This window comes from Rhyacophila brunnea, unplaced genomic scaffold, assembly GCF_057557595.1.
Source record: "Rhyacophila brunnea isolate RB1 unplaced genomic scaffold, BYU_Rbru_1.0 scaffold_2, whole genome shotgun sequence".
In the NCBI taxonomy this organism is placed as follows: Eukaryota; Metazoa; Arthropoda; class Insecta; order Trichoptera; family Rhyacophilidae; genus Rhyacophila; species Rhyacophila brunnea.
In genome coordinates, this window is record NW_028232859.1 from 7,260,274 (window position 1) to 7,287,062 (window position 26,789).

A 26,789-nucleotide genomic window follows, 5' to 3' on the forward strand; every position below is an offset into this window, starting at 1 on the left:
TCGCGCAAAATTTCACAAGTGGCGCGTAAATCAACGAAAATACAACGTAATCAAATACGCCAGCGCCCACTGGATTTGACGACGCATTATACGCGCCCGCCGCATGAACCATCGTTTTTTCGCGAATCACCGCTTCTCGGCGATACGAATGAAAGAAAATACAATGGAGTCCATTCATTGAACACAGCGAGCAAAATCACGCTCTGGACGGCGTCGTCAATCGACGGGCGAGAAGTCATTATTTAATAACAGAGATCTCATTGTTTAATTTTATTGCATGTCCTATATTTCGCTGGTTGAATAATGTCGTCGTAAATATTAATTACAAGCCCCGAAATAATATAATATTTTTATTGCTTTGTTATGAGAGACGCAGTAATAATAATTATTTTGTGTTGCTTGGGCCGCTTATTACATAGGTGAAGGGTAATGCGCGGCAAGAGACGTGTGATTATGGTTATGAATAAACGCTTCATACGCCGACTTCGCCCGCTCGACGCGTTCTATGGGCACTATCGCTAACAGGCGCTCTTCACCACTGTTCAATAATGATGACTGTCAAAGGAAGAACATAAAAAGATCATTTCATTCGACCGGTCTGTGAAGAACAATAAACGCGTACGTAATTATGCCTATACAATGTTACATAAGTAATAGCTCAAAGTCGCTAAGCTAACCGCTTTACGTAACGAAGGATATCAACTTCATTTGAATAAATACATACTGCTGCTGGGATATCAGCCGAGTACATTTCGAACCAAATTGCTACGTCTGGCAAAGTGGTTTTCTAGATCAAGCCGTAAAGTATTTTTCAAACGTTTAAGTAACTAAAGTAATATTCTATTTATTGTTGGCAAGCAAGATAATACGAACTATGTTGCATTAATGTATTATTATACCCGCTCTATCAAACTAACTATTAATTAGTATACGTACCTTAAAGGTAAGTATTTTAAGCTTAGTCTCGTATAAGGGGTATTTATTCAAATTGATTTTAACCCTTTCTCAATAATAAATGATACCTTCACCCTATATCTTTACAGTTCTATTTTACTGGAGGGTGTATGTAACTATGATATCGAGTACCTATTTGCATACTCTTTTTTCTTTAATTCTTTATTTTTTTTAAAGACTACAATATACTACGAGACTAAATTACATTACTGTGCATTGTCGTAGGTATTACATATTATACAGATGAAATGTGTGAAAAAAAAATACTACAAAAAATTTATCTGCCGGAATTCCTATTTTACCACGTTTTTCTTACATATTAAATAGTCAATTTCCAAAATGCGTTCATTTGTAAGATGCCAATTTTATTATTACTTTAATTTAAAACAAACGAAAATAATTAAATTGTATCTGTAATTTTTAAAAAGAATTGTAATAAAAATACGTATAGTACCTATGTACCTACTTAAAACTGAACACTACGTACATTGCAATAAGGATATATTATACAGATCTTTGTGAGGTGTGAGAAAAAGTAGTATTTATTTTAACACGTTATAAATACCTAGTACAAATTACTAATTCAATATGGCGATTTTCTTTGACGCAAATGACGCAATCAATTCGTCTCGGAATATTTAAAAGGACCTCGAAATCGTTCAAATCAGTCAAACGCTTGTTAAGTTATAGTACTTACCAACATCTTCAAAATATGCGTAATTCTCACAAATTGAAAATATGATTTTACCCAAAGCATAACCAAATCTCTGCAACTAACATCAAAAGGGCTTATATCATAACCACCCGAACGGATACGTATAAAAAATAAACCACTAATATTATTATATATCATCACTCATCACTGTCATAAATATTCAATAATAATTGAATAGTGATGAGAATCATTGTTATTTTAGGTTGGTAGTTGGAATGTATGGTTTATATTTTATTGTTTGTTTGTTATCGTTGCGGGGCCTCAAAATCAGTCAGTGAATCGCATGGCCCCCACATCCTAAAGCGGGCCCCCAGACTAGGATTTTTGGCGGACGGGGGGTCCGCCAAAAAAGGTAGGGGATCGTTCAAGATAAAGGCAGTATGATGCTCTACAGTTGCGTTTTCCAAATGGTATACGCGGTAAAATTGATGTGTTTATTTAGTATTAATTTGTTGTATATTTTAATACATCCATTTGACTTTGTGATGTGTGTTTATATCAATTATCTGATCGACTCACCACGCCGGGCCCTTCCTGATCCCGGGCCCCCAGGCTATAGCCCTGTCAGCCCCCCCTTTGTGGGGGCCATGGTGTATCGAACCACAAAGTCCCTAAACCCGCCACTAGTTCACAACATGAATGTTTAGTTTTATTTTTAACATGATATAAAGTAAAAATAGAGATTGCGAGCGAAATACATTAATCTTATCATTGCGACATTATTTTACATTTTTCTTTCTTCTGACCAATTTTGAATATGTGAAACCCGATCCCTTTTTCTTGCGTATATAATAATTTAAGGCACCTAAGCATTTATATTTTGAAGTTGATATTTATGTACGTCTACGCAGCTAGTTACCTATTTGTATCTACAGTAGGTAGAAAGATACATAGTTGCAATTAAGCTGAAGTGTTTTTTTTATTTATCTATGCCCAGAAGGCTAGTATAGAATACCAATTTATTATTTAAAACGATTTGAATAAGTATAGCACATTATTAATAGTTTATATTCCAAAACAGAAGCTTCACATCGACAAACGTTTAAGTACTACTCACAATTCCGCCTAACTGCTTTTGATCCTCGTAATTTTGTACCCATTTTCGAATTAATACTTACTCTACATCAGGCATTCAGTTAAAACGATTTTTTTCATCGAGTCGGTTCGATGTTGGTTTGTCTATTGCCCGGAGCAATGATATGCAGGTTTTTTCGAAAGGTGCGCTACAATTTATTATTATTTCAATCCTGAAAACCAGTAGTCTGCCGTGTGTATGTAGAAGAAGAATTTGTAGTAGGTATCAGGAAAATTATTCGTCGATCACATGAACAAAAGTATTAAACAAAGTTTTGTTTTTATTATGATAAATGACAAATATTCCACCATTACGTTATCGGTAGATTTAATCCACTGTATGAGTTACATATAGAAAATACTATATTTATGTAATAAAAAATATATGTTAGTAATCCACCAAGAGGACTATTTACAACTCAATAAAAGTCTGTAAGCAGTGATGGCTCTACAGTCTACCTTATTCATTGGCTCAAGAGGATAGTACCCGGTAACAATCGAATGAACACGACGAAAAAAAAAAAATATAGATATTCTTTCATTAAAATCAGTGGTTTCTTCTAACTAACTATTCGACTTATACGTATCAACTAGTAAATCACATAACCTACTCAAATTAATTTTATATTTTGTCGGTGTATAAATAGTAAATTTTTTTTATTAAGTATGGTGGATTTGGTCCACCCATCCCTAATATTATTTTGTCGATCCCATCTCTCCTGACCCCACCAGTGACGTCCCATGGGGGTAGGCAGATTGAGCATCGCTTGGGGCGGCAGTTACACAAAGGGTGGCAAATCGAGGAGAATCATAGGGCATATAGAAGTAACTAGGTACCTATACTTACTACTTAGTAATAACGGAAACTTTCCATTAAAAAAATCAACTCACTGGTTGGAAACAAAATGTATTAAGTAATTACTATAAAAATTTTAATAGGACTAAATTTTTTGTCGGGTTCGCGATGTCTAGTTTACTTCCGTTGTCCTTGGACGTCACGTCCTTGGTGAACAGCAATGACACGTGCAGATTTGCGAATTATATTTGAATTATAGGTAGGTAATATTTAATTTTGTCTAAAAAGTTCGCCAAAACACTCGCCAGTTTTGGAAGTTGTCAGTTGTTTTTTTTTAATGTATCTGAAACCGTGGACTCACAATATTGTCTATTGAAGCAGAGACGGCATTTAAATTATATGTAGTGCTATATATCGTGCTAGTAATGTATCCATACAACAAATTTCTTAGATATTGGAGTCATAAAAGGATGATAAAAAAAACTTAATAAAAAAAAATGTAGCGGCATTTTGGCGCTGCCTATGGGCGGCATTTTGTCTCGGGACGTCACTGCAAATGACACCAAAGATTATTCAATCTCCCGGCATCGGTAGAATACACCGTAATATCTAGACCAGGGGCGGGCAAACTTTTTGGATGGAGGGCCAAATTCAAGAATTCAAAATGAGCGGCGGGCCGCAAGTAAAATGCCATCTTTAGATCACTATTATCACGAAAAATAAACATTACAAAAAAAATAATGAGAAGAATGAAACTGTTGTACATTTTTGAACATTTTTTTTAATTTAGGTGAATTTTGTAGTTGATATTCTCAAAACTGCTAGTAAATAGGCATCGGAGATATTTGATCGTAAAGAATTTTTATTGAGGTTCATGATCGAAAATGTTTGTTCACATATATAGGTTGATCCAAAAATAACGAACATTTTTCTTGCATACCTACTCTTTAAGTTGGCCGAATTTGTCTGAATTAAGGGCATTGTAAAATTTGGAGATTTCTTCACGACGATGCGATTCTCTGAAATCAGTGTCACACTGCAGATTAATAATCTCGAGTTGTAGTTCTGTCGGTACTCTATCAATATCTATTGAAATCGATGTTCAACGTAGAAAATCGTGGTTACATTTTGTGAGACGAGACGCAAGTAATACGTACTGAGATATTACATTTACGAAACAACAAATTCTTCAAATTATGATCTATTATCAATATTTTTTTTTAAATTATAAAAAAGTTATTCGTAATCACAAGTACAATTATCGATGGCGGGCCGCGAAAAAATACCCGGCGGGCCGCAGTTTGCCCTCCCCTGATCTAGACGGAGAGCGTGATTTTTTTTTAAATCATCGGCAAAAAGATAACCACACTAAGCTGCTAACATCAGTGCCATAGTAAATCTTCTTACTAAGCGATTATTAAGCAGTTAGGTACCTTAAAATACCAATAGCGACTACTCGATAACAAACGGTTATTAATTAACATTTAATCTTGATCTGTAAATACCTAAATCATCATCGGCAATTTGAGAATATATTAGCACTAAAATATTATTATTATTGGTAGAAAAACTGAAATTTAGGTGGTTAATAATTGTGTGGTTATTTAAATTACATATTGACATTCAATTTTTTCATTGAATTAAATTTCTCCAATATCTATTCAAGCCTGCTAGACGCGGTTAAATATACAAAAAACTATGGATGATATTATTTACAATATTTAAAAAAATATGGGTGAAATCAAACCAAATCAAACTAATAATTATTAGCACCCAGCTTACAGTAAAAGTATCAGATAGGTACCTACCAGAAAAATAAAATTGTATGTTTGTAATGTGTTATGTGTATGGAAATAACAGTATGTAGGTACCTATATATGATTACGGATAACGGATTCCAATGGCGGTTTTATTTGTATGGTGGATACCTACTGTTGATTTGAGATTCAAATATTTGATCACGAATTAAATAGATAAGTACCTACCTATAGGTTTATCTGTTAATGTAATAATTAATGCTTATAAAAATCATTCATTTTGTATGAATAAAAATAAAACTAAACCAATCATAATATATTATTCGTAATCATTAAAATGATGTACAAAAACAATTCAATTAAGCCCCGTCAGCATGACTGTTCAGCAGCGCTCGAAATGGACTGGAACGCACCGGAGCGCAGGTTCTGCTCGTAAAATCCTGGAGATTATCGCTCCGTCTCGTGGAGTAGTCAAATATTGCATTATGGTTTGTGGATCATTACAAGTAGATACTAAAATACGAAACTTAGTAAAATGAAGCTATAGAAAAAAATATATAATATAAATATAACGTGACGTAGGTACCTAAGTCTCGATTTTCGTCAGCGTCACCGACAATATTATGCTGCATGCCACAAGTTTAAAGACAGTTACTCAGTTTGACGGTCTGAGCTTGACATTTCTATATAATAGCTACATACTTAAATATGTAAATATTTTCGGAAAATAATTGCCGAGCGCTCCGGTTTGTAACATCTTCCATTTCGAGCGCTGCCGTTCAGGTGGGCAATTTTTCTGTTAGGTACCTACCTATCGTTTTCTTTTTTCCAACATGCACTCTTCGCCAATGCTACCTACTTAATAATCATTTCTTTTTAATTTTAGATAACTAAACAAGTGTCTTACTGAACGGAGTATTTAGGTAGATAACATTGACGGATGTATCAATCTACCTACCTACCAAGTCATTCTTACTTATGAGTACCATACGATTCTACTAATACGTCGTGGTATTATATTTTACAAATATACCTACATAGACAAACAATTTTAAATAGTTAATTAAGGTACTTACATTAAAAAAAATAAAGTCACTCACCGTTCGAACAAACACTTGAATTGTCATGATGACTCTCATCCGACTCGCTCTCATCCCCCGCAGCCAGCCGATTGTGATGCTGCTGCAACTGCTGCTGGTTGAGATGATGGTGCCCATGGTGATGCAGCCCCAAGTTCAGGCCCTGGTGCCCCTGCCGCGCTTGGGTGACCCCCGCGGCGCCTCCTCCCCCGCCCTCGCTCAGGATGTCGGTGATCATGAAGCGGGAGCGCGCCGGCGTTGGTATGCTGTGGTGAGGCATGGCCTGAACTGTCATCGGATGGGGCGCGGGGATTCCGCTGCCACCCGTGGCCACTGCGAGAGCCACTTCTGGACTATTCGACACAGAACTTGCAAGAAATGATGGCAGCTTGGAGACAGTCTTTAATTCTCCCAAACACTTTTATACTATGTAGTCATTTATCAATTCAGGAAAATTTATCTTACTGCATTTAAATACGTTCTAAATTTTTGCTTAAGGAGACCGTCCAGAAATTATAGAGATAGTAAGTAATTAATCAAGTATAAATTGAATAATACAGTAATAAATAAATAATTACTTCTTGATTCCTAAATTGGTTGAGGTTCCAATTTTTATTGATTCTGTGTATTCAAAAATTAGGTTATAAAGATATCATATCATTGATTTCAAACCGTATGTAACAATAGGCATAATAAAATGCTTCCCAGTCGTTTGACTTCTGGATATTTTGGTTTTGAATAAGATTTTTTCTCTTCTATAAAATTATATCAAAATTAGGTTTGATATTATTCTTAAAAAGTGTTCATACCATTACACAGAAACCATAGATATATTTTTTCTTTAATTCTGTTATTTTGACACTGGAAATTAATTATGTTTATGTGAAAATTCCTGAATGTTGTCAACAATCATTTTTGTTATAAAGATTAAATTGTTTCTTTCAAAACTTGTCACTTTTTTTAGGTAAATATCTAAGTAGTTATTGTTTATGGTTATTGAGTTCGTTTTATTTAAGGATGTATTATTAAAAACGTCACGTATTGTTGATAAATTAAAATATATTATTTACTAACTAAAAATTAATATCACAAAAGTTGTTTTTTTATATATAAAAAATCTTCATTTATATTGAAGAAGCGTAATATCCATTTGTTTGGTTATTTCTTCGAAATGATTTCAGCATTTTACGTTCGTTTCTGTCACGCATTTTGAGTTTTCTGCAAATGAAAAAAAACGATAATTTTTATTATGAATTTAATCCAATTAGGTACCTCGTTGTATTTTATTGCTAATTACGCGAATTTCATTAAGATTATATCAGCTTAATTTTGGCCTATTTAACATGTATCTATGATAATTATTATACATATGTAACAAAGGTAGATATAAAATAATTATTGTAAACAGGTAGGTATTAAGAATTTGTATGAAGTAGGCAGGTACCCACCTATTTAGATACTTTTAAAAATCATGTTTGCACGTAAGCTCAGTTGCTATATGGAAATACCTACATTATTTAAAGCAGACCTTTATTCACAAGGAATAGTTGTTAGCCACTTTCCTGACCCATTAAGATATTCCACTGAATAAAAAAATATTGAAAAACACAGCAAGCACTTTTGACCAGCCACGGAATAGGCCCTTGATTTCAGAGATGGGTAGATAAGTAGGTAATTAAGCAGGCCTTTTAAATAACTACCATAGGTGAGTTATTCTCAGACTATTAGTGGGCTATAGGTACGTGAGTAGGTACCTATTATAGCTAAATACCTGCCTACTTACATTCATACTACAAAGTATATTTAATATTATTTATGTAGGTACAGAATAATCTAATCTAATGATTATCTAACGATAAATCTAATGTTAAGAGTATTTTTAATTTCCTAAGTGAGCACCCATATCCACGATGGTCGAGCAGTAACGTGTCGGCTTATAAAGTAGTTGGGTTCGAATCCCGAGTCGTGGAAAATACGCATGTCGTTTTTCAATGTGCGTTTGGCGGTTTTTCTCGTAAAACGAAAAACTGTTAATACGACCTCCGCTGTGAAACACCCTATAGGTATTATGTTCCGTTTAGTATCTAAGTATCATGGTAATTTAATTTTTATTTACTGCACACTGCACCTATATATCTACCTAACATAATGTACTTATAGATAGGTATATTACATATATATAACATTTCATGAATTGAATTTATAAAATGATAGACTCATATCGTTTCTTATTAAACTATGCACTATCTAGGTAAACCTACCTACGCCTCTGTATTAATATCCTTAGATACCTACCTACATCATAATACTACAGACACATTATATTCATTTAATTTGCAAATTAATTTTTATTTATTTTATTAATTTAATTTAAATTTACAAATTCAATAGTGTTGTGCGATGTTTCAAAACTTCAGTGGCGGGGGTTAACAAAATAAATAATAAAACAATAATTTTAATTAATTTGTCACGATTAGCAAAAACTTCAGCGGCGGCAAACGAAAATAGTGACAAAATAAAAATATAGAATAAAATTAATATTTGATTTTCTATATCCGTGATGAATTAAGAGCGATCGTCAGTTTACTAATGCGAGTAACAAAATCAACATCCCACATTCACTCTCTTGCATCCGCGCTGCACGGTCCGTGGCCCAATGGTTACGGTGTCTGCCTGCGAAGAATCCACTCACTTTTCATACAAAACGTTCGGTTTCCACGTTGCGTGTCACATTATAATAACGGCCAACTATTTTGATACGTTCAGTCATGCTGTTACGTCACTGATTATAATTGTAGCTATTAAATAATTATTTTATTCATAAAAGGGTGGCTACAACTTCTGCTCGCTTGTATTTCTTACAATTTTACTTGTGTACCTAACTTTTATTCATTTGCCTACCATCATCTATAAAACAGTGGCAGTTTTGGCAGATGAAGCAGTCGCTTCGTCAGGAAGTAGAAAAATTCTTTATTTTAATTATTCTGAATCTGACAGTAAATCAAATCAGAAAACATCCTGAAAATGTTTATAAGTAACATTTACTTAACTACCTAATGGACTACCTAATCCTATTTATCGCACATTCATTTGTTTTTTGCAAGGGGACCTCCAAACCTGTTAGTGACTCTGACATCCGCGTAAATAAAACTGTCACAAGGTACCTATAGATGTGCGAACTAGGAAAAATAGTTTTGATCTCTTCGAATTGAATCTTCAGATTATTTTCAAATCACCAAATTTTTATATAAACTGTCTGTACTTTTTATGTAAAAGTGGGAACATACTATAATAAAAGTCTATCTATGAGTAGGTTAATAGGTATTGGTAACCTACCTATAGGTACCTACTTACAAGTTATTGATAATAAATTAGCTTCATGTTTATTTCTTCTTTTGAATAGGTACCTAGGTATCTACGTGTGCAATTGCAACATTACGAAAAACTTACCTAAAACTATCTCAATCATTGTTATTGGTTATGTATTTTTTATAATATAATTTATAATACTATTACCTAGGCAGGTAATTTTTATTTAGGGCTTAGACAATATTTGTTTTCTATGTACCAAAATGGAGTTTAATCGCTATGAGCTATAAGTAATAGGAAGTTGATAGAATAAGGGTTGATATGTACCTACCTACCTATAGGTAATAATAGCTAACTACATTATTCAATACCTAATATGCATATTTTACCACCTGCTTAATTTGAAAACCTACCAAATTAATACGTAGGTTGGTATGTATCTTATTGGGCAATTGAAATTTTCAGTTAAAAATTAATGATATTTTATTAATTTAAAAAAATCTATTATAAATAATTATGGGTATCTAGGTATCCAGAATTTATTGTAAACATGGATGAATCTATAAATATAATATGTAGCACCTACTTGCCTACATATATGGGGCGTAGGTAAAAGGTACACATAAGTAGGTACTAATGTCAAAAATAAATTCTAAAAAATAGGGTGGGTAGCTAACATTAGTTTTGCCCTACATGCACCTACCTATTAAACACAACCTATAACTGAGAAAAATAAATTATTAGGCACCTAGAACATCTTGATATATTGAATCACACACTATAGCAGGAACACAGTTTTTAAAAGTTGTTTTTATTTGTTTGTTTTCTTGAGCAAAAAAATAATCGAATATTTTTTTTTTAAATCACGCAGATTGTCACTTTTCTTTGGTTAACCGGTTCAAATTAAAACTTGTCAAAACACACTTGTTTTCGGAAGCTGTATGTAGGATGTGTTATTATTTAATTTGTCTGCGCACGAAATAATCAAAAACCGTTCGACAACGCCACGGACTGCGCACATCCCCGCACGAACATTCCTTCGCAACTAAACCGCTTAAGCCCCAAGCCCGCACCCCCACCAGAGCCTTTCCAGCGGCCCGCCAAAGCCTCCTTTCCTCCTCGCCAATCACAGCGCGACCATTTTAGATTTACGCCAATCAGAAGGCCGTATCTCGATCGGTGGGGCGTGCGAGTTTGTAACAACTTGGGCGGAGTTTGTTGAAAACGTCGGCTGTGTCCCGTCGACAGCGAATCGCACGCCGCTGGCAAACTGGTGTTCATTCACACTACTATGATTTCTTCTGTTTTTTTTTTTTTGATCAAAATTGTTTTTTTGTCTTTTTGATATTTTCCGTTTTAATTTCGTGCTGGGAGATAGGTTTGATATCGATGCACGCATTTTAAGATATATTTTAGATTAGTTCAATTTAATATAATTAGGTTATATTAATGACGAGATAATTTTAGTAAAATATTTACGATAAAAAATTATATTGATAATCTCTGTGATCCCAAATTTGACAAGAATTAGGCATTTTATTATTAAAAAAATCGGCAAGATTAACACATTTGAAGATGATTCTAAAGATACTCATTATAAGCTATGTCTTTGACCATTCAAGTGTGATAAACATCTTACGAATAATGATTGCTTTATAATAATTATTGACCTAAGAATAAGGTAGTGTTTTTTTTAAATACGCCATTTCTTTTGGCATTCCCCAGTGGTTAAGCTACAACATACGGCCGTAGCCATAAATTGACAAACTATAATTAAAGTAGGGAGTAAAATTATGTTAACGTGCGTGTTTGAACATGTACCTAACCGATTTTTTTTTTATTTTTTTTTAAACGGTACATGTTCAAACACGCGCGTCAATATCATTTTATTCCCTACTTTAATTATAGTTTGTCAATTTATGGCTACGGCCGTATGTTGTAGCTTAACCACTGGGGAATGACAAAAGGAATGGCGTTAATTGGATTACGTTCTATTACCTGTGAAATATATATTTCATATAAAAAACGATTTTTTTTCGGTTTGGTACATTTTCGAATACGCGCGCTAATATGATTGTCAATTTATGGCTACGGCCGTATGTTGTAGATGTAGCTTAAACCAATGGGAAATGCCAATAGAAATGTCGTATTTCAAAAAAATACTACCTTTTTCTTAGGTCAATAATTATTATAAAGCAATCATTATTCGTAAGATGTTTATCACACTTGAATGGTCAAAGACATTACTTATAATTAATATCTTTAGAATTATCTTCAAATGTGTTAATCTTGCCTATTCTTTGAATAATAAAATGCCTAATTCTTGTCAAATTTGGGATCACAGAGATTATCAATATATTTTTTATCGTAAATATTTTACTAAAATTATCTCGTTATAAATTATACTTATGGTTTTATAAATGCGTTTAAAAATTAATAAATGTAAAAAGTCTTAATACCGCTGCACATTCATGTACTGAAATATGACTATATTCTAAAACATTAGAGCGAGAGGTTTAAAAGAACACTATTTACGTAATAAAAATACTTTTTGCAGTCATAAAATGTTTAAAATAAATATAAAGGATAACAAGGCTTAAAAATAAAGATAAAAAAAAGATTATCTACAACGTTTAAGGAGTGTCCAGGATCATGGTTTGAAAATACAATAAAAACTCAATTTTGACCTATGACGAGCATGTGGGCCGTTAATACAACCTCCACTCTATGGAGACCCATATTATGATCTTCATAGGATCGGATCAGTGACAATAATCACAATAAAATAACATGTAGAGTTTTTGGATAATTTACGTAATAATTGTATGACTTATTAAACTGTTTCGAGGCCCCCTTTTGAATCTTCTGACGAATTTATTGCATCATCTGCGTCGAATAAAATCGCCACTTCTTATGATCGAATATGGTTTTTTAAAAGTTAGTTTTTATCCCATGCCCATACACTCATACACTCACATAATTGCCTAATGCCTTTCTACCTAAATCTTTGACAGATTAATGAAAAGTTTATGGTAAATATTATCTATCTTATATCCTGATTCTATTATAGATTGATGTTTATTATATTATTTTGAAACTTTGTGCCGCGGGGTTTATCTTTGGAACAAAATTGTTCATATTTTAAATTTCGGTCAGTAGGGGAACTGGGTTCGGAATTAAGGAAGGAGATCGACGTATGATGCTTTAATTATAAACTTTAATTATAATTAAAATATATATATATGCAGGTACCTACCTACCTAGGTACCTACATATTATTTAAATAATTTTGCGAAAGCACGTCGCAATGTGCCCATATTATTAAATTGTCTTTCCGTTCACTGCAGGATAGAGATAAAAGTATGTAACAGTTCCTCTGGGGACGATTGTACGTTCATCCCCGTTATTGGAAATCGCGTTCGCTATGATTGCATGGCTATGGATTTTTATTAATTTATGTTTTTATTTATTCACACAAATTTATTGTCAATATGTAGGTATCTAAAATTATAACAGGTATGTAGGACCTACATACCAGTGGCGAAGGGTGGAGGTAGGCTGTTAAGATCCGCCATAATTAGTGCACACTAAACTTGTCAGTCATACGTATTTGTTTTCATTAAAATAAGACTACATACAATTTATTTACAGACGGTGTTGATAAGTTTTAAAAAATACTTAAACCTTGCGAAAGTCAAGCCATAATTGATAATTAGTCAAAAAATACTAGTCTATGCTATAAAATATAAAAAATTGTGCAATTAAATCATACATAACTTTGGATATTTTATAAATATAATATCTAATATATTTTATCTATTATAGTTTGGGTAAGGCAGGGTTTAATGAATTTAAAAAAATGAACCGATAATATATGTAATAAGTACCTATCTAAAACAAATATTATGTATAATAAATGAAAAACTTATCACTATTTATGGCGGATCTTAACAGCCTACCTCCACCCTTCGCTATTGCTACCTAGGTACTTGCATATAACATTAAAAAATGAGTCATAGGTAGGCACCTATTAGAGTTATACCTACCTACCTATACCTACGTATTTTAATATATCGGTAGGTAGGTACCTATACCGACTTATGGAATAAAAAGCAGGTAGTTTCCACAGGTTCCTTTATTATACCTACAATTCATTCATATTCAGGTTAGGTATACCTACCTACTTACATGCTACATTTACATTTTCTTTATAGGTAGGTATGTAAAGGTGTTATATGAAAATAATTTATTCACTTCCATATGTTCCAATTATTATACTCAATACTTATATACCTAAGTCAATTGTTACAATTCGACACATACTTTAAATATTTTATGATTTTTTTTTATTTAAACTATCATTCTATTAATTTTACTCAAATGTGATAGGTAGTGACCTAAAGTAAAATCAACATTGAAGACTTTCGTAAACTTTATTTTTGTTGTGGGTAAATGTATTTGGTACATTATTATAAGTAGGTTATAAGAAATAAAATAAAGTACAAATCCTGGTTCTGGCAAATACAAGTCATATTGTTTTTCAATTTGCGTTTGAAGTCAGAGTATGGACCTAATAGGTTGAGCAAGTGGCCAACGTCAATTCCTCGTAAAAAAATCTTACAAATTCTGTGGAGGCCCGGTTATGATCTTATTAGGATCGGACATGCTCAAAAAAATCATATTATGAATCACTAAATCCGATTGGAATGAAACAAGATTTGCAAAACCATCTACCTAATTTGCTGTTTTCTATATTAAACACTACCTACAGTCCTACACATGGCCCCCACATCCTAAAACGGGCCCCCCGACCAGGATTTTTGGCGGCCCCCGTACATATCGCTAAGTTTAATGTGTGACGCACAACAGAAGCGTTTTCATAATTGTGTCAAAAAAAAAAATAATGGGAACGGCCTACCCTACCGCGTGTAGTATCTATAAGGCTACGGATCTCGAGTGAAGAGAAATATGCGATAAATCTAAACGCATAATACACATTATACGCATTATAGTGTGTCGTATAAACGAAATGCACATTCAACATTCGAAGATAGTCGACACGCTTTGTGTTATTTGGACTTTGTGCCCTAACTGACATAAAATAATAAATATATAGGCTATCTTTAGGTATTATTAGCTACAAAACCTTAGTCCATGGAAACTGGCTTTCACATTTGGATGTATTTCTACATCCTAAAACGCCCCCCCCCCCGACCAGAATCTTTGGCGGGCCCCCCTACATATCGCTAAGTTTAATGTGTGACGCACAACAGAAGCGTTTTCATAATTGTGTTAGAGGTAAAAGGAAGGGCCTTTGGTTTATTTTTCGTGATTTTTGTAGTTTTACTACATCTACTTGAGTTTTGTAGTTCTCAAGTATCAACACAAAACAATGAAAATGCTTCTAACGACCTCATTTTTTTAATGTAAAATTCTCCCTCGTGAAATAGCGTGTTTATCTTACGTATGTGATTGACCCGCCACGCCGTGCCCCCCCTGAGCCCGGGCCCCTAGGCTAGAGCCCTGTCAGCCCCCCCTTTTGGAGGCCATGGTCCTACGACATGTACCTAATGAGGTAAAGCCCAGTCAAAAAATAATTAATGGGAACAGACCTACCCTACCGGGTGTAGTATAAGGCTACGGATCTCGAGTGAGGAGAAATATGAGATAAACCTAAGCACGTGTTAAATAATAATTACGCCTCCATCATAACACGCATTATAGTGTGTCGTGTAAACGAAATGCGCATTCAACATTCGAAGATAGTCGACACGCTTTGTGTTATTTGGACTTTATGCCCTAACTGACATAAAATAATAAATATATAGGCCATCTTTAGGTATTATTAGCTACAAAACCTTAGTCCATGGAAACTGGCTTTCACATTTGGATGTATTTCTACAAAAAAGTCCAACCCACACGTGTGACAATCTGAGAAAATTCAATATTTGAGAGACGATTATTTTCAGAAATATGTGTGATTATTTAATTATTTTAATTAAAACATCTGATAAGATACTTATAAAATTAAATAATCCCACATAATTTCAAATTAATCTTTTTTGCAGAAATAAGTACCTACCTACGTCCATTTATATCTTATTAATCGGTTATGTGGACCCAGTGATAGTAGTGTAGTAGGTAGGTACCTAGTAATGAAATTGATAGTGATGAATGAATTATTATTATTAATTTACCAGTTAGACATAGAGTATAGGTAGGTACTCGTAGGTACGCCTAATAACTTTACACTTATAATACGCCTCTTTGCCTGATAACCTCGCATAAAATTAGATCAAATGATATTCACTTGTATTAAGGCCATACCTCAGTTGAGACACGGTCTAAAAAGATCGTCGGTGCAAATGAGGCATGTCAAACCAAATATAATTTGTCTTATAAATCCAACATGTGTCCATTTAATGTTCTGTTTATTGTTTTATCAGTAACAATAATAATATATTCATTGACACGTTTTCTTTTTAAAGTAAATGGGTAACGTTTTAAGTCATCTTTACACGATTTAAGAATTATTACGGCCGTCCCCATCACGAAGCAAAATGACGTGTTCCCAGCTCTACATTCTCTCTCCGAATGGGAGCGAGTGCAAAATTTCGTCGCGCCTATGGTTGAAAATTATTTGCCGTTTCACTGATGAATGACCTTAATGTATGTAGATCATGGTCCCTACAAAGGAGGGAGGGGCTGACAGGGCTGTAACCTGGGGGCCCGGACTTAAAAGGGGCCCGGCGTGGCAGGTCAACCAGTTAAGTGAGATAGAAACACCGTACATTTATAAGCTCTAATAGTAAAAAAGACTATAAGGCGAATTTTTTAAAATATTATAATTACTCTTAGTGTGTTTCCTGACTTTTAAGACATTTTAAGTCCGGCATACTATCTCGCCGAACTAAAAGCACTCTTTATAATACACTTGTAAAGCCAGTGCTCACCTACGCATCGGAAACCTGGAAATTAACTCTGCGAAATGAACGAGCCCTGAACATCTTTAAAAGAAAAATTCTCCGCCGTATATATGGACCGATCAGGGACAGCACCAATTGGAGGAGAAGATATAATGCTGAGCTCTACGGGCTGTACGAAGATTGCAGCGCAGTTCAATCAATCAAGATAGTTAGACTGCGATGGCTAGGTCATGTGCACCGTATGAATGACAATGAACCGGCAAAGAGAGTGATGTCCAGCAATCCAATAGGGCGTAGAAGAATAGGCAGGCCAAAGATTCGCTGGTTGGATGGAGCTGCCAGTGACTACCGTATTCTGGGGGTACCGAATTGGAAAGCGGCCACACTGGATAGGAACAGGTGGAGGGAACTGTCGGAGAAGGTCAGGACCCACACAAGGTTGACGCGCCCCTGATGATGATGATGTGTTTCCTGACTAATAAAAACGACTATTTATCCCAACATGGCGAAGGATCACATGTAACTTGGCTATCAGAAAAGAGGGTCGCGATCAGCGCTTCCTAATATGACGCTGAGTGCCGACAATTCCAGATAATTTATTTAAAATACCAAAAATTGCTAAAAAATACACGGAATACCATATATTTTCATTTTCACATTAAAAATACACAGAGTTCCGCGGAGTATCATTTGGGAAACACTAATATAGAACATTAAACTGCCCTTAACCTTAGCCTGTCAAATATCGCGGCCTGGAGGCCCACTTCAGGATGTGGGGCCATGATGTAGGTACCTATATGTAGTAATAAATAAATAATAATATATAAAAAAAAATATTTCAGCGTAAGTATTACATCATTGCCATCCTAGAGCCGGAGTGCAAAGTTATGAAGCGTATAGGTACTCTACCTATACGGTTTTATTTTCAAAAAAATTGCACAGCTAGCTAATTAATAATTGAATATGACGTTTAATTAGGAACCCACATTAATTATTGTAGTTATGATAGAACATAGTGGATAGGACATCCGTTCGTTAGAGTCGACCATAAGTTGTTGAGCGTTGCACTAATTAAAATCTATTTTAATTGGCCATTTAAAGACAATCACATCAACAATCAAAATGTATGTCTAAACACTCTAAATACACAATTGCAACTCACGTTATGTATGTTCAATCGCAATTTCTAATGAAAGAATATTTTCTGGTAGAACAGGGTGGAGAAACCAATTTCATTTTTGCAACGTTTTTCTTAGCTCGGATTCTTATTTGTGCGGTACAAATCTTGCAATCGATTTTTAACTAACTTCCCGACTAACTAGACATTTGAATCTTTTAGAATATATCAGAACACGATGCCAATGCATTTTTTAAATACTTTTAGCCATCTTTAAGTAGAATTGAATTCATTTTCAGTTAATTCTGTTTTGTATGAAAAGTTATTTCGACACCATTATTGGTTGCTAAGCGGATGGTCCTAGCCAATGACATTAATATGGACGAATCATCTGGAAAAAAAATGACACTCACTTTATTGTCGGGTCTGCCGAATGGCATAATCTCTTCTAACGCCATTACAATAAAGGTGATATTGCTATAAATTCCTGATGCTTTTTGTTGGGTCTGCCGAACGGGTTCGCTCAAATGAACATTGACATTAGAAACACTGCTCTAACGCCATTACAATAAAGGTCATATTGCTATAAATTCCTGATGCGTGATATCGCATAATGGAAATTGCGTGACGTCTACCTATACCTACATGCGAATTTACTTGCTAGCTACTGTATTGAGTGCGTCGTCCATTAATAATGTCATTGGTCCTAGCAACTAAATTATTAATATATACGTGCGTTACTGTGGAAATCAATATGAATGTCAAAGTGACATTTCAGTAGATATTATTTCTATCAAGTACAATTTTTTTTGATCGTTTAAGCTAGTCAAATCAAGTTTATATGATTCAACAGAAAATTTAAAAACGTTTTATATAAAAAGTTCTTTTTATCTTGCAATTATTTATAATAATACATAATAATTGGTATCCTACACAAAGGGAATATAATAATTGATATTCTACCAACATATAATAAATAAGAAAAGAAACACCGAGTTTCCTAAATGGGGTTCCGCGAGGGTTGCCAATTTTTGGAAGATATTGTTTTATCAAAAAAATTGGATAAGACCATAAAAATATTTTAATCGTACTCAAAACTATGTCGGACGAAACAGTCCAGACTATTAATTTGTTTGGTTAAGATTAGGTATGTTAGTTTTGATTAAGGTTCAGTCGCGCTAATCCTAAAAAATATACGTAGGTAGGTACCTATTCCAATATAATATGTGTTAATCGGCCGCCGTGTTATTTGCATTCAGATGTCCGGTGTCATCACGAGGTAAAATTCACATTAGAATGTTTGAACTGCAGCATGAGTTGGTGGGCATATTATTTTCTGGATCATAGATGTAAATCAAACATTTCTTTCTGGTTATCTCAATTTTAAAAGGTAAAAAATTATCATGCTGACATATTAACAAAATTCATTAAGTACCTATAGATATTTATCCTTTCAAGGAAAAACTTTAAACATTTTTAATGCGAAAAATTAAATATTTTCACTGACTCGTAAGTGGCATAAGTTGTGGAAAAGTGCCAGACTATTTTCCAACACAACATGAATTTGAAGAAGAAATTTTCAGGGGCAAGAAAAAAATCGTCTGCAGCAAATCTTTTATGTGCTATTTTAAAATTGAAATTAAATAAGAGGTTACCAAAATAAATATTGTATAAAATATGAAAAGGTTACTAAAAACAATTGCGAAACATTGCTCTAAGGAAAGGAATAGTTTCAAGAAAAATTATCCTTATGGGCACCAATGATATACAAATAGGTAGGTAGGTAATAGGAGTCTAGGACGACTCGGCGCCGGGACAACTGGGCGCTACGCAATCGAATGAAATTCGATCGACGTTCGTGAATTATAGGTAAATTAAAAATGTATAAGTACTTAATATCTACTTATATATTATTATATTAGGTATATTTCACTACTAAACTTGGTAAGAATGTAAATATGTAAATACACGTAAATAATGATTTAATTGTGCATAGTACCTACCTATGTTTAAGTAACAACAAAAAGAGAGTTCTTTTATTTTTATATTTAGCGTCAGACATAATAATTCTCAATCTTCAATCAAAAACATTATGTTAACAGCTAAATCAATTGAAACTACTAAGTAGTAGATATAACTTATTAAACTTCTTCGTCTACTTTCTATATCATATCGTAACGAACGTCTATTTGTTTCGTTAATGAACGTTATTTCATTCGACAGTGCGGCGTCCAGTCGTCCCAGTGCCGGTAATAGCAAGTGCCGACTAAGATACTGTTAAGCTCTGGGTTCCTTTTTTAATTAAATTAGTGATAGGTATCGCCGGGTAACCTTTTTATTATAGGAATATTTGTATCCTAAACTAAAGTTCAACAATAAGAAGCTACTTAATAGATAGCTACCGAATTTAAAGAGAACATTGTGATAACACATTAGTTTACATATTATCTTACTCAGTAGGTAACATATGTTTTATCACTAAATCATCATGTACCTACCTTCCTACATAATTATTTTAAACTTTGTGGATATCTAAAGAGACATTTTTTTATAAAAGTTGAAACGGAACATCCTTCAGCCACAGCACAAGTCCTACATAAAGTTATTTATTAGAATTATTGCTTGTGAGCACTGCTCACTTCTGAGACGCTGATACCATAAAATTAATTGGCCATAAAACTCAACTCCATACCAAATATAGCTTCACAATTTAGTAAGTGATGTATGAAGTTGAAGGCATTGTATAAATGTGAATGTTTGTAATGCGGTTTTGTTTGACGATATCAGTAGGTATGTAATAAAGATAAAGAGAATTCCGGAGAACCTTTATGCAGTTAGCGATGGATCTGAATAGACTGCAGCGCCAACTTAGGTAAAAGCAATATAGTTTATACTGAGTTCCTGTTGCTATTTTGGACACTCACTGAAACTACAGTTTGTTATACAATCGAATTCAGAGCCCGGGGTAGCTGCTCCTCTCGCCCACCACTTGTTTGGCCGCTGGGTGTGCCCATAAAATAACAATGTTCGGTGTTTTCTATCTTTGGTACTTAGGCTGCCCAGAGTCAACTTATTTCTGCAACAGATTGATCTCAGTGATCAGATCTGGAAATATACTCGGAAACAAACACAGAAACACTAAGAACTCTTTAAGTTAGGTATATTGGAACCAGAAAACCCTTAATTCCAAATCTTGAGAGCCTCGAGCTGAATTCGGAACCCCTAGAGATGTCGGTGTTACGGCGGTTACATTTATTTTTCTAATTTTTGGTGTACAATTAACTGATCCTGGTGACAGATATTCCAAAATAATAATATACCCTAACTATAAGAGTTTTTTACTAGTGTCTATCTCCACCTGGTAAGAATAGTATTTTATGCACCTACTGGGTTAGTTTTAAAATTTAAATAAAGTATTTATAGCATGAGCCCCACATCCTGAAGTGGGCCCCCAGGCTAGGATCTTTTGCGGGGCCCCCTACCTATCGCTAAGGATAAAGGCAGTGTGATGCTCTACAGTAGTGTTTTACTAATGGTGTACGCGGTGAAATTAATGTGTACCTATATTTAGTGTTTTTTGTATATTTTAATACATCCATTTGAAATATGAAGTTGTATCGATACACAGTTAAATGTATATCATACAACCACATCATTTTAAATAATAACAACATCAAAAAAAAAAAATGCGCGCAGGCGACTTTTTTTGCTATTAAAGCAAATTTGTGATGTGTGTTTATCTCACTTATCTGGTCGACTCGCCACGCCGAGCCCCTCCTGAGCGCGGGCCCCCGGCCTAGAGCCTTATCAGCACCCCCTTGTGGGGGCCATGATCCATAGTATACATAATATAACTAGGACGGCAGGTACAGTATCTAGGTATTTAGGTATGTATACGGAACCGCGGAATCGTATCCAGCAGACATATTCTAAAATAATATCGCTTAACTCCACAATCAATAAAAAAGTGATAAATATGATTATATGTCGTATTCAGGAAGTTAATTATCCCGGTGTTTTTTTTAACACGGTCACCCACGGTTGACTGCGAGCTGTCAAATTTCGCTGAGTAACACAGTTGACACGTCTTACTTGATTCAAATGCACCGTATTAGAATCAAATAAGGCGTGTTAATAGTGCTACAATTTATTATTGTAGATAACCGCCGTATTTATGGAATTGCTCCGAGTTATATCTGTGTTATTTTGAAGCAATAAAAATAACAGAAATGTGTTACTTTGTTAACTATTTAGAATAGCTCCCTGTTTTTATATGATGGAACTAAATCTCATTTGATTTTTCTACTAGAATCGAACTTGGAAGCTTGGAACAGAACCTTTACAAATAGGGTTTCTAATAGCTCTGGTTGTGTGTAGATACCTACTGTCCTTCCTCATCACGACTACCAGCATCACACTCATTCATGAAGATTCTCAATATATTTCTTTCGAAGATGTCCATCTTCCTCTCATATTTTTTGACAAGGTCCACCATTCCGATGCGTAGGTCAGTACGGATCTAATTAAAGTTGTGTATATTTGAATTGTAGTTTTCATATCGCTTTTATTTTCAAAACCTATATAGGTGGCCTCGCGGCTTAAGCGTTGGACTATAACGCCGTGGATCTCAGGTTCGAATCGTGGGTCTGGCAAGTACACAAAATATTGTTTTTCAATTTGTGAGTCAGGGTATGCACCTAATAGGTTGAGCAAGTGGCTGACATCCATTTCTCGTAAAAACAAAAATCTGTTAATACAAACCTCTACTCTGTGGAGGCCCATATGATCCTATTTGGATCGGACATGATCGAAAAAAAAATATATAGGTATGTACCTACTTATATTGGAGTTAATTTTATTATTAAGCAGATATCTATTCCTATCCTATATTACTTACTATACTATTATAGTAATAATATCAAATACACACAGGCAAAAGTTATTAACAAGCGATGCAGACTCCTTAATATGCAAAGTGGTGTCTGTGCCTTGTTAAGTTTCTTCGGGAAAATTCCAACCAAGCGTAAAATACTAAACATTACGCTTTCGAGATGACTCCTGCATCAATGTTAAAAAAAAATACAATCATATCAGGCTAGGTAAGTTAAATAAACAGGTGAAGTGTTTCCATACATAAACACGATGAAATTGTTATTCCGGAATCAAGACAACGCACCCCCAGACCTACACTGACGTAAGTCAAAATTTTGCTATTTTGAGTTATGAATGCAGTTCAACTACATTTATTTTTCTCTATCTCAGTAAAACACTGGCGTATCTCTAAAAAGGTTATTTAACGAGATATACCCCTAACTCCAGTGTTATTTTAAATAAATTGAGTCAAATATCGAGAAGAACACCCCAGTAACTCCGATACTCTTAAATGAATGCCACTAGAAAGATATATTTTTTTCCAATTCTACAAAAAAAAAAATGGACATTGTAAAGGCATTAGACACTAAATTAAGTAGGTACCATAAACATGGTTCAAAAAGTTTGTTTCGGCTCTCCTGGAAAATGGCTGATTTTGACTTACGTCAGTGTAGGTCTGGAGGTGCGACAATATGGTATTATCTGCAAATGATATTGATATTCATAAATGATAATGATTCGTCCTCCGTATAATCGACCTATTGGCAATAATATGCTTGCATTAGACCCGATCTATTAAGAAAATTTAAAATTAAATTGGTCATTTTCAGTCAAAAACAATCGCTCGACCATATTAATATGTACCTACATCAGTTAATAATTATTCAGTTCTCAAAGTGCTTACCTAATATTAAATAGAATCACTCCACTCACAAGGAGACTCTCACATACATAATCTCGATATTGAATTGGACACGCTTTGTAGAATAAATTATTCACCTGTATTTATCTCATTACGAAATAATTAAATTTGACTCTGCAATCGGAAAATCCTTTACGAGGAACCTTTTATTTTTTCATGCTGCCTCCTGACTTACTACACGAATAGGTACCACCCCTTATTTAAGATATTTTGATAATAATCACTGATTGGCAACTCAATCGGCGCACAAGTCTTTTGGGATTTCCTTTCCACATTATGACTGGCTCAGGCGACATATTAAGATGGCGGCGGTATTATGCCTCCATGAAAATATATAACAGCATAACTATATGTTTAGATAACTAAACATAGACTTTAATTATCATGTTAGTATTCAAGTTAGTATATTACTGTAGCGGAACTTCAAATACCTACATAGGTACATATCGTAAAAATTAAAAGTAGGTAAGTTCCAAATTATCTAATTGGGGTCCAATTAGAAAAAAAAATCGTTAATGATTTATTCTTGATTTTCTAAGGCAGCGGAAAGGGAGGGGACAAAATTTAAGGTGCAGTGCGTAAGGCGCTGGCCTATCACCCGAGAGTTCTGGGTTAGATTCCCGGTGAGGCCACAATATGTATGTGATTTTCTCAAAGCCTGGGTGTTTGTGATTGTCCAAAATTACTAACAATCACCTTGTACGAAAAAGCAAGGACATGGTTATTAATAATTCTAAAAAAAAAAGCCTGCACCACTGAAATTACTCAATCTATTACTTATAGCTTCTAATTGCGTCAACGGTGGACCCCGAACGTTTCCGGATACATTCCCCATACCCAGACACCCCGACTCGAAACCCTCCCCCTTGTGTGCGCACCTGCTGCAGGATCTTGCGTAATATAGTTTCATCACTGGTAGGTAGGTAGGTATATTATGAGATGCGTATCTCTGTCTAACATCTACTCTGCCTTCTGGTAACCCTAATTAGTAGGCACGTGGAGGTTGTGATCAAGAATTCTCGTTCACGTTTCTCGAGAATTTTTTAATGAGATTCTCAAGAATTCGAAGATTTTTTTATCACGTCATAGGTACCTACGTATAGATACACATATAGAATATTAAATATAGGAACCTAAGTCGGTATAGGTGCCTACATCCTACTTGTAACTAACTAACAATGTAAATGTGAACAAATATTATTTATAGATAATGTATAGTATAGTAATTTAGGTAGGTGCTTAGCAAATTTTTGAAAATCGTAAAATTACAAATATGTCGAGTAAAACTCGTTTCTATCAAAAATTACTTGATTTCTCTAAATAGCATTTGATATTTTATGTTGAAAGAAGAAATTCGGCTGCTCGACTTTTATAGACTGCAATTAGGTACAAAAAAAATATCTTCAATAATTCTCAATACCTACTTAATCTCGTAATAACCTTTTAGGCACTCGTCTACCATAGTAGTGGCATATCCCACCATTTGTGATGCATGAAAATATACAAAATGCCGCATTTCGTTTGATGATACGAAAAATAGTTCGTAAAAATTAAAATTAAAAAACAGCGCTGTTAAAAAAGTTAACATCGTGAAATAAGTACAATGAAGTATTTGTAAAACCAATTCTGTGGTTGCGCAACTGTCGCTGTTCAATCCCCCTCGTGAATTGATGGCCTGTTCTCAAACTTTGTGTTTTATTAATTTAACACCTATTTATTTTAGATTTAGCGCGCGTGAAGAGGAAGTAGGTAGCTGATATTACTTTTTATTAAAAGTTTCGATTCCCATGTATCGGAGTATCGATCAAAAAGTATTTATTGATACTCACAAGCGTCTGTATAAAATGATGCTGCGCATCTATTCGAATGCATGGAATACTAATAATTATTTCTATTCTTTACACAAGGCGGCTATCGGCCGCTATCGGCAGCAATCGAGTGTACTTTTATATCGAAGTATTAGCACTTATTGTATAAATTATAATACGTTTGTTGTAATTGTTACAATACGTGCCATGTTTTAACAGTACCTATCTTGGGTGTGCTAAATTTTAGAGCGAGATAGACAGTTTTGACCATTTAGCTAACTTATTGTAACAATTATAATACTTCGATACAAACTACCCTCGATAGCTGTCGATAGCAGTCTTGTGTACCTATAGAATAAATGCGCTGGTCCGCCAGGGATTTATTTCTGAAAAAAATTGCAAAATCAGTATCGCGAAAGAATGAAAGTAGGTAGGTATCTATAGATACGTCTTTGACGCCCCAATGTATTTACAAGGCATTTTAAGAATGATAATAAAGCGGATTCAATAATAAATTAATAACGTATAGTTGGAGAATCGTGTGTATAGGCAATTGTAGCTAATTATCCACTTCCCGCCTCACCTGACGGAATCGTCCACTTCTCATTTATGTTCCTACTTATCTACCTGAGCTTAAATATTCCGTTCACTACATGTATTTACACATATGATTTTAATCAAACTCAGCTATAAGTTTTAAAAAGGTGTGGTAGGTAATTAAGTACCAACGAGTCCACGACAATTATAAAATTTTATTTTGTAATGTGAAAAATATTTTCAGACCCAATTAGATTACCTAGGTACCATAAAAATTCCAACTATCAATTTTGTAAATATTTACGTAAATATAAGTATATATATAATATATATCAGTATCAAATACTAGTTACCAAATAATTATTTAGCGTTTTGGCGTATATAATATAATGTTAAAGATAATCAAACAAGTTGTTTTATTCGAATGTATAAAATTATCGGGCAGTAATTGAATTCAATTTCCATCTAAAATATACGACATCACCTAGCAAAAAAAATATAAATTCCAAACGTTAATACCTTTATAGGTAAATCACTATACAGTGACATCGTAGGCAATTCGCGGCTATATTGGAATTATTTGCTGCAATGCCTGTTTCAATGTTAGAAAACCATACCACTACAATTATTGCAAGCTGCTTTTATCGTACCAATGGTGCCACTCTATACTGATTTACCTATACGTTTCCAGCAAGCGGGACTGCCGATGTGTTGAGAACTGAAGAATTCCGAATATAATGCGACGTAAAAAAACGGGTTGCTAAAAGTTCAGTATTTCTACTGATATTTTGATTTCTTTTATAGTGTTAACTGTCAATTCATGGTGGAACTGCATTGTATTATTTAATTAAATAAAACACAATTTTATAGTACTTATTAATTAATAAAGTGGAATGTATCTACTATAAAATAGTGTTTTATTT

The 26,789-nt window shown here is 34.1% G+C and overlaps 1 protein-coding gene across 1 annotated transcript in view; it reads right to left on the bottom strand.

Annotated features, from left to right (window-relative positions):
* The window catches only part of LOC147071790 (uncharacterized), a 114,330-nt gene extending 92,108 nt beyond the window's left edge, over positions 1-22,222 (bottom strand). Inside the window, exons 1-2 of the mRNA XM_085946399.1 lie at positions 22,113-22,222; positions 6,397-6,743 (exon numbers count right to left, since the gene is read on the bottom strand). Coding sequence (XP_085802525.1) covers positions 6,397-6,743; positions 22,113-22,222 — 457 coding nt within the window. The remainder of the gene's footprint in view (positions 1-6,396; positions 6,744-22,112) is intronic.
* Positions 22,223-26,789: the final 4,567 nt, after the last annotated feature.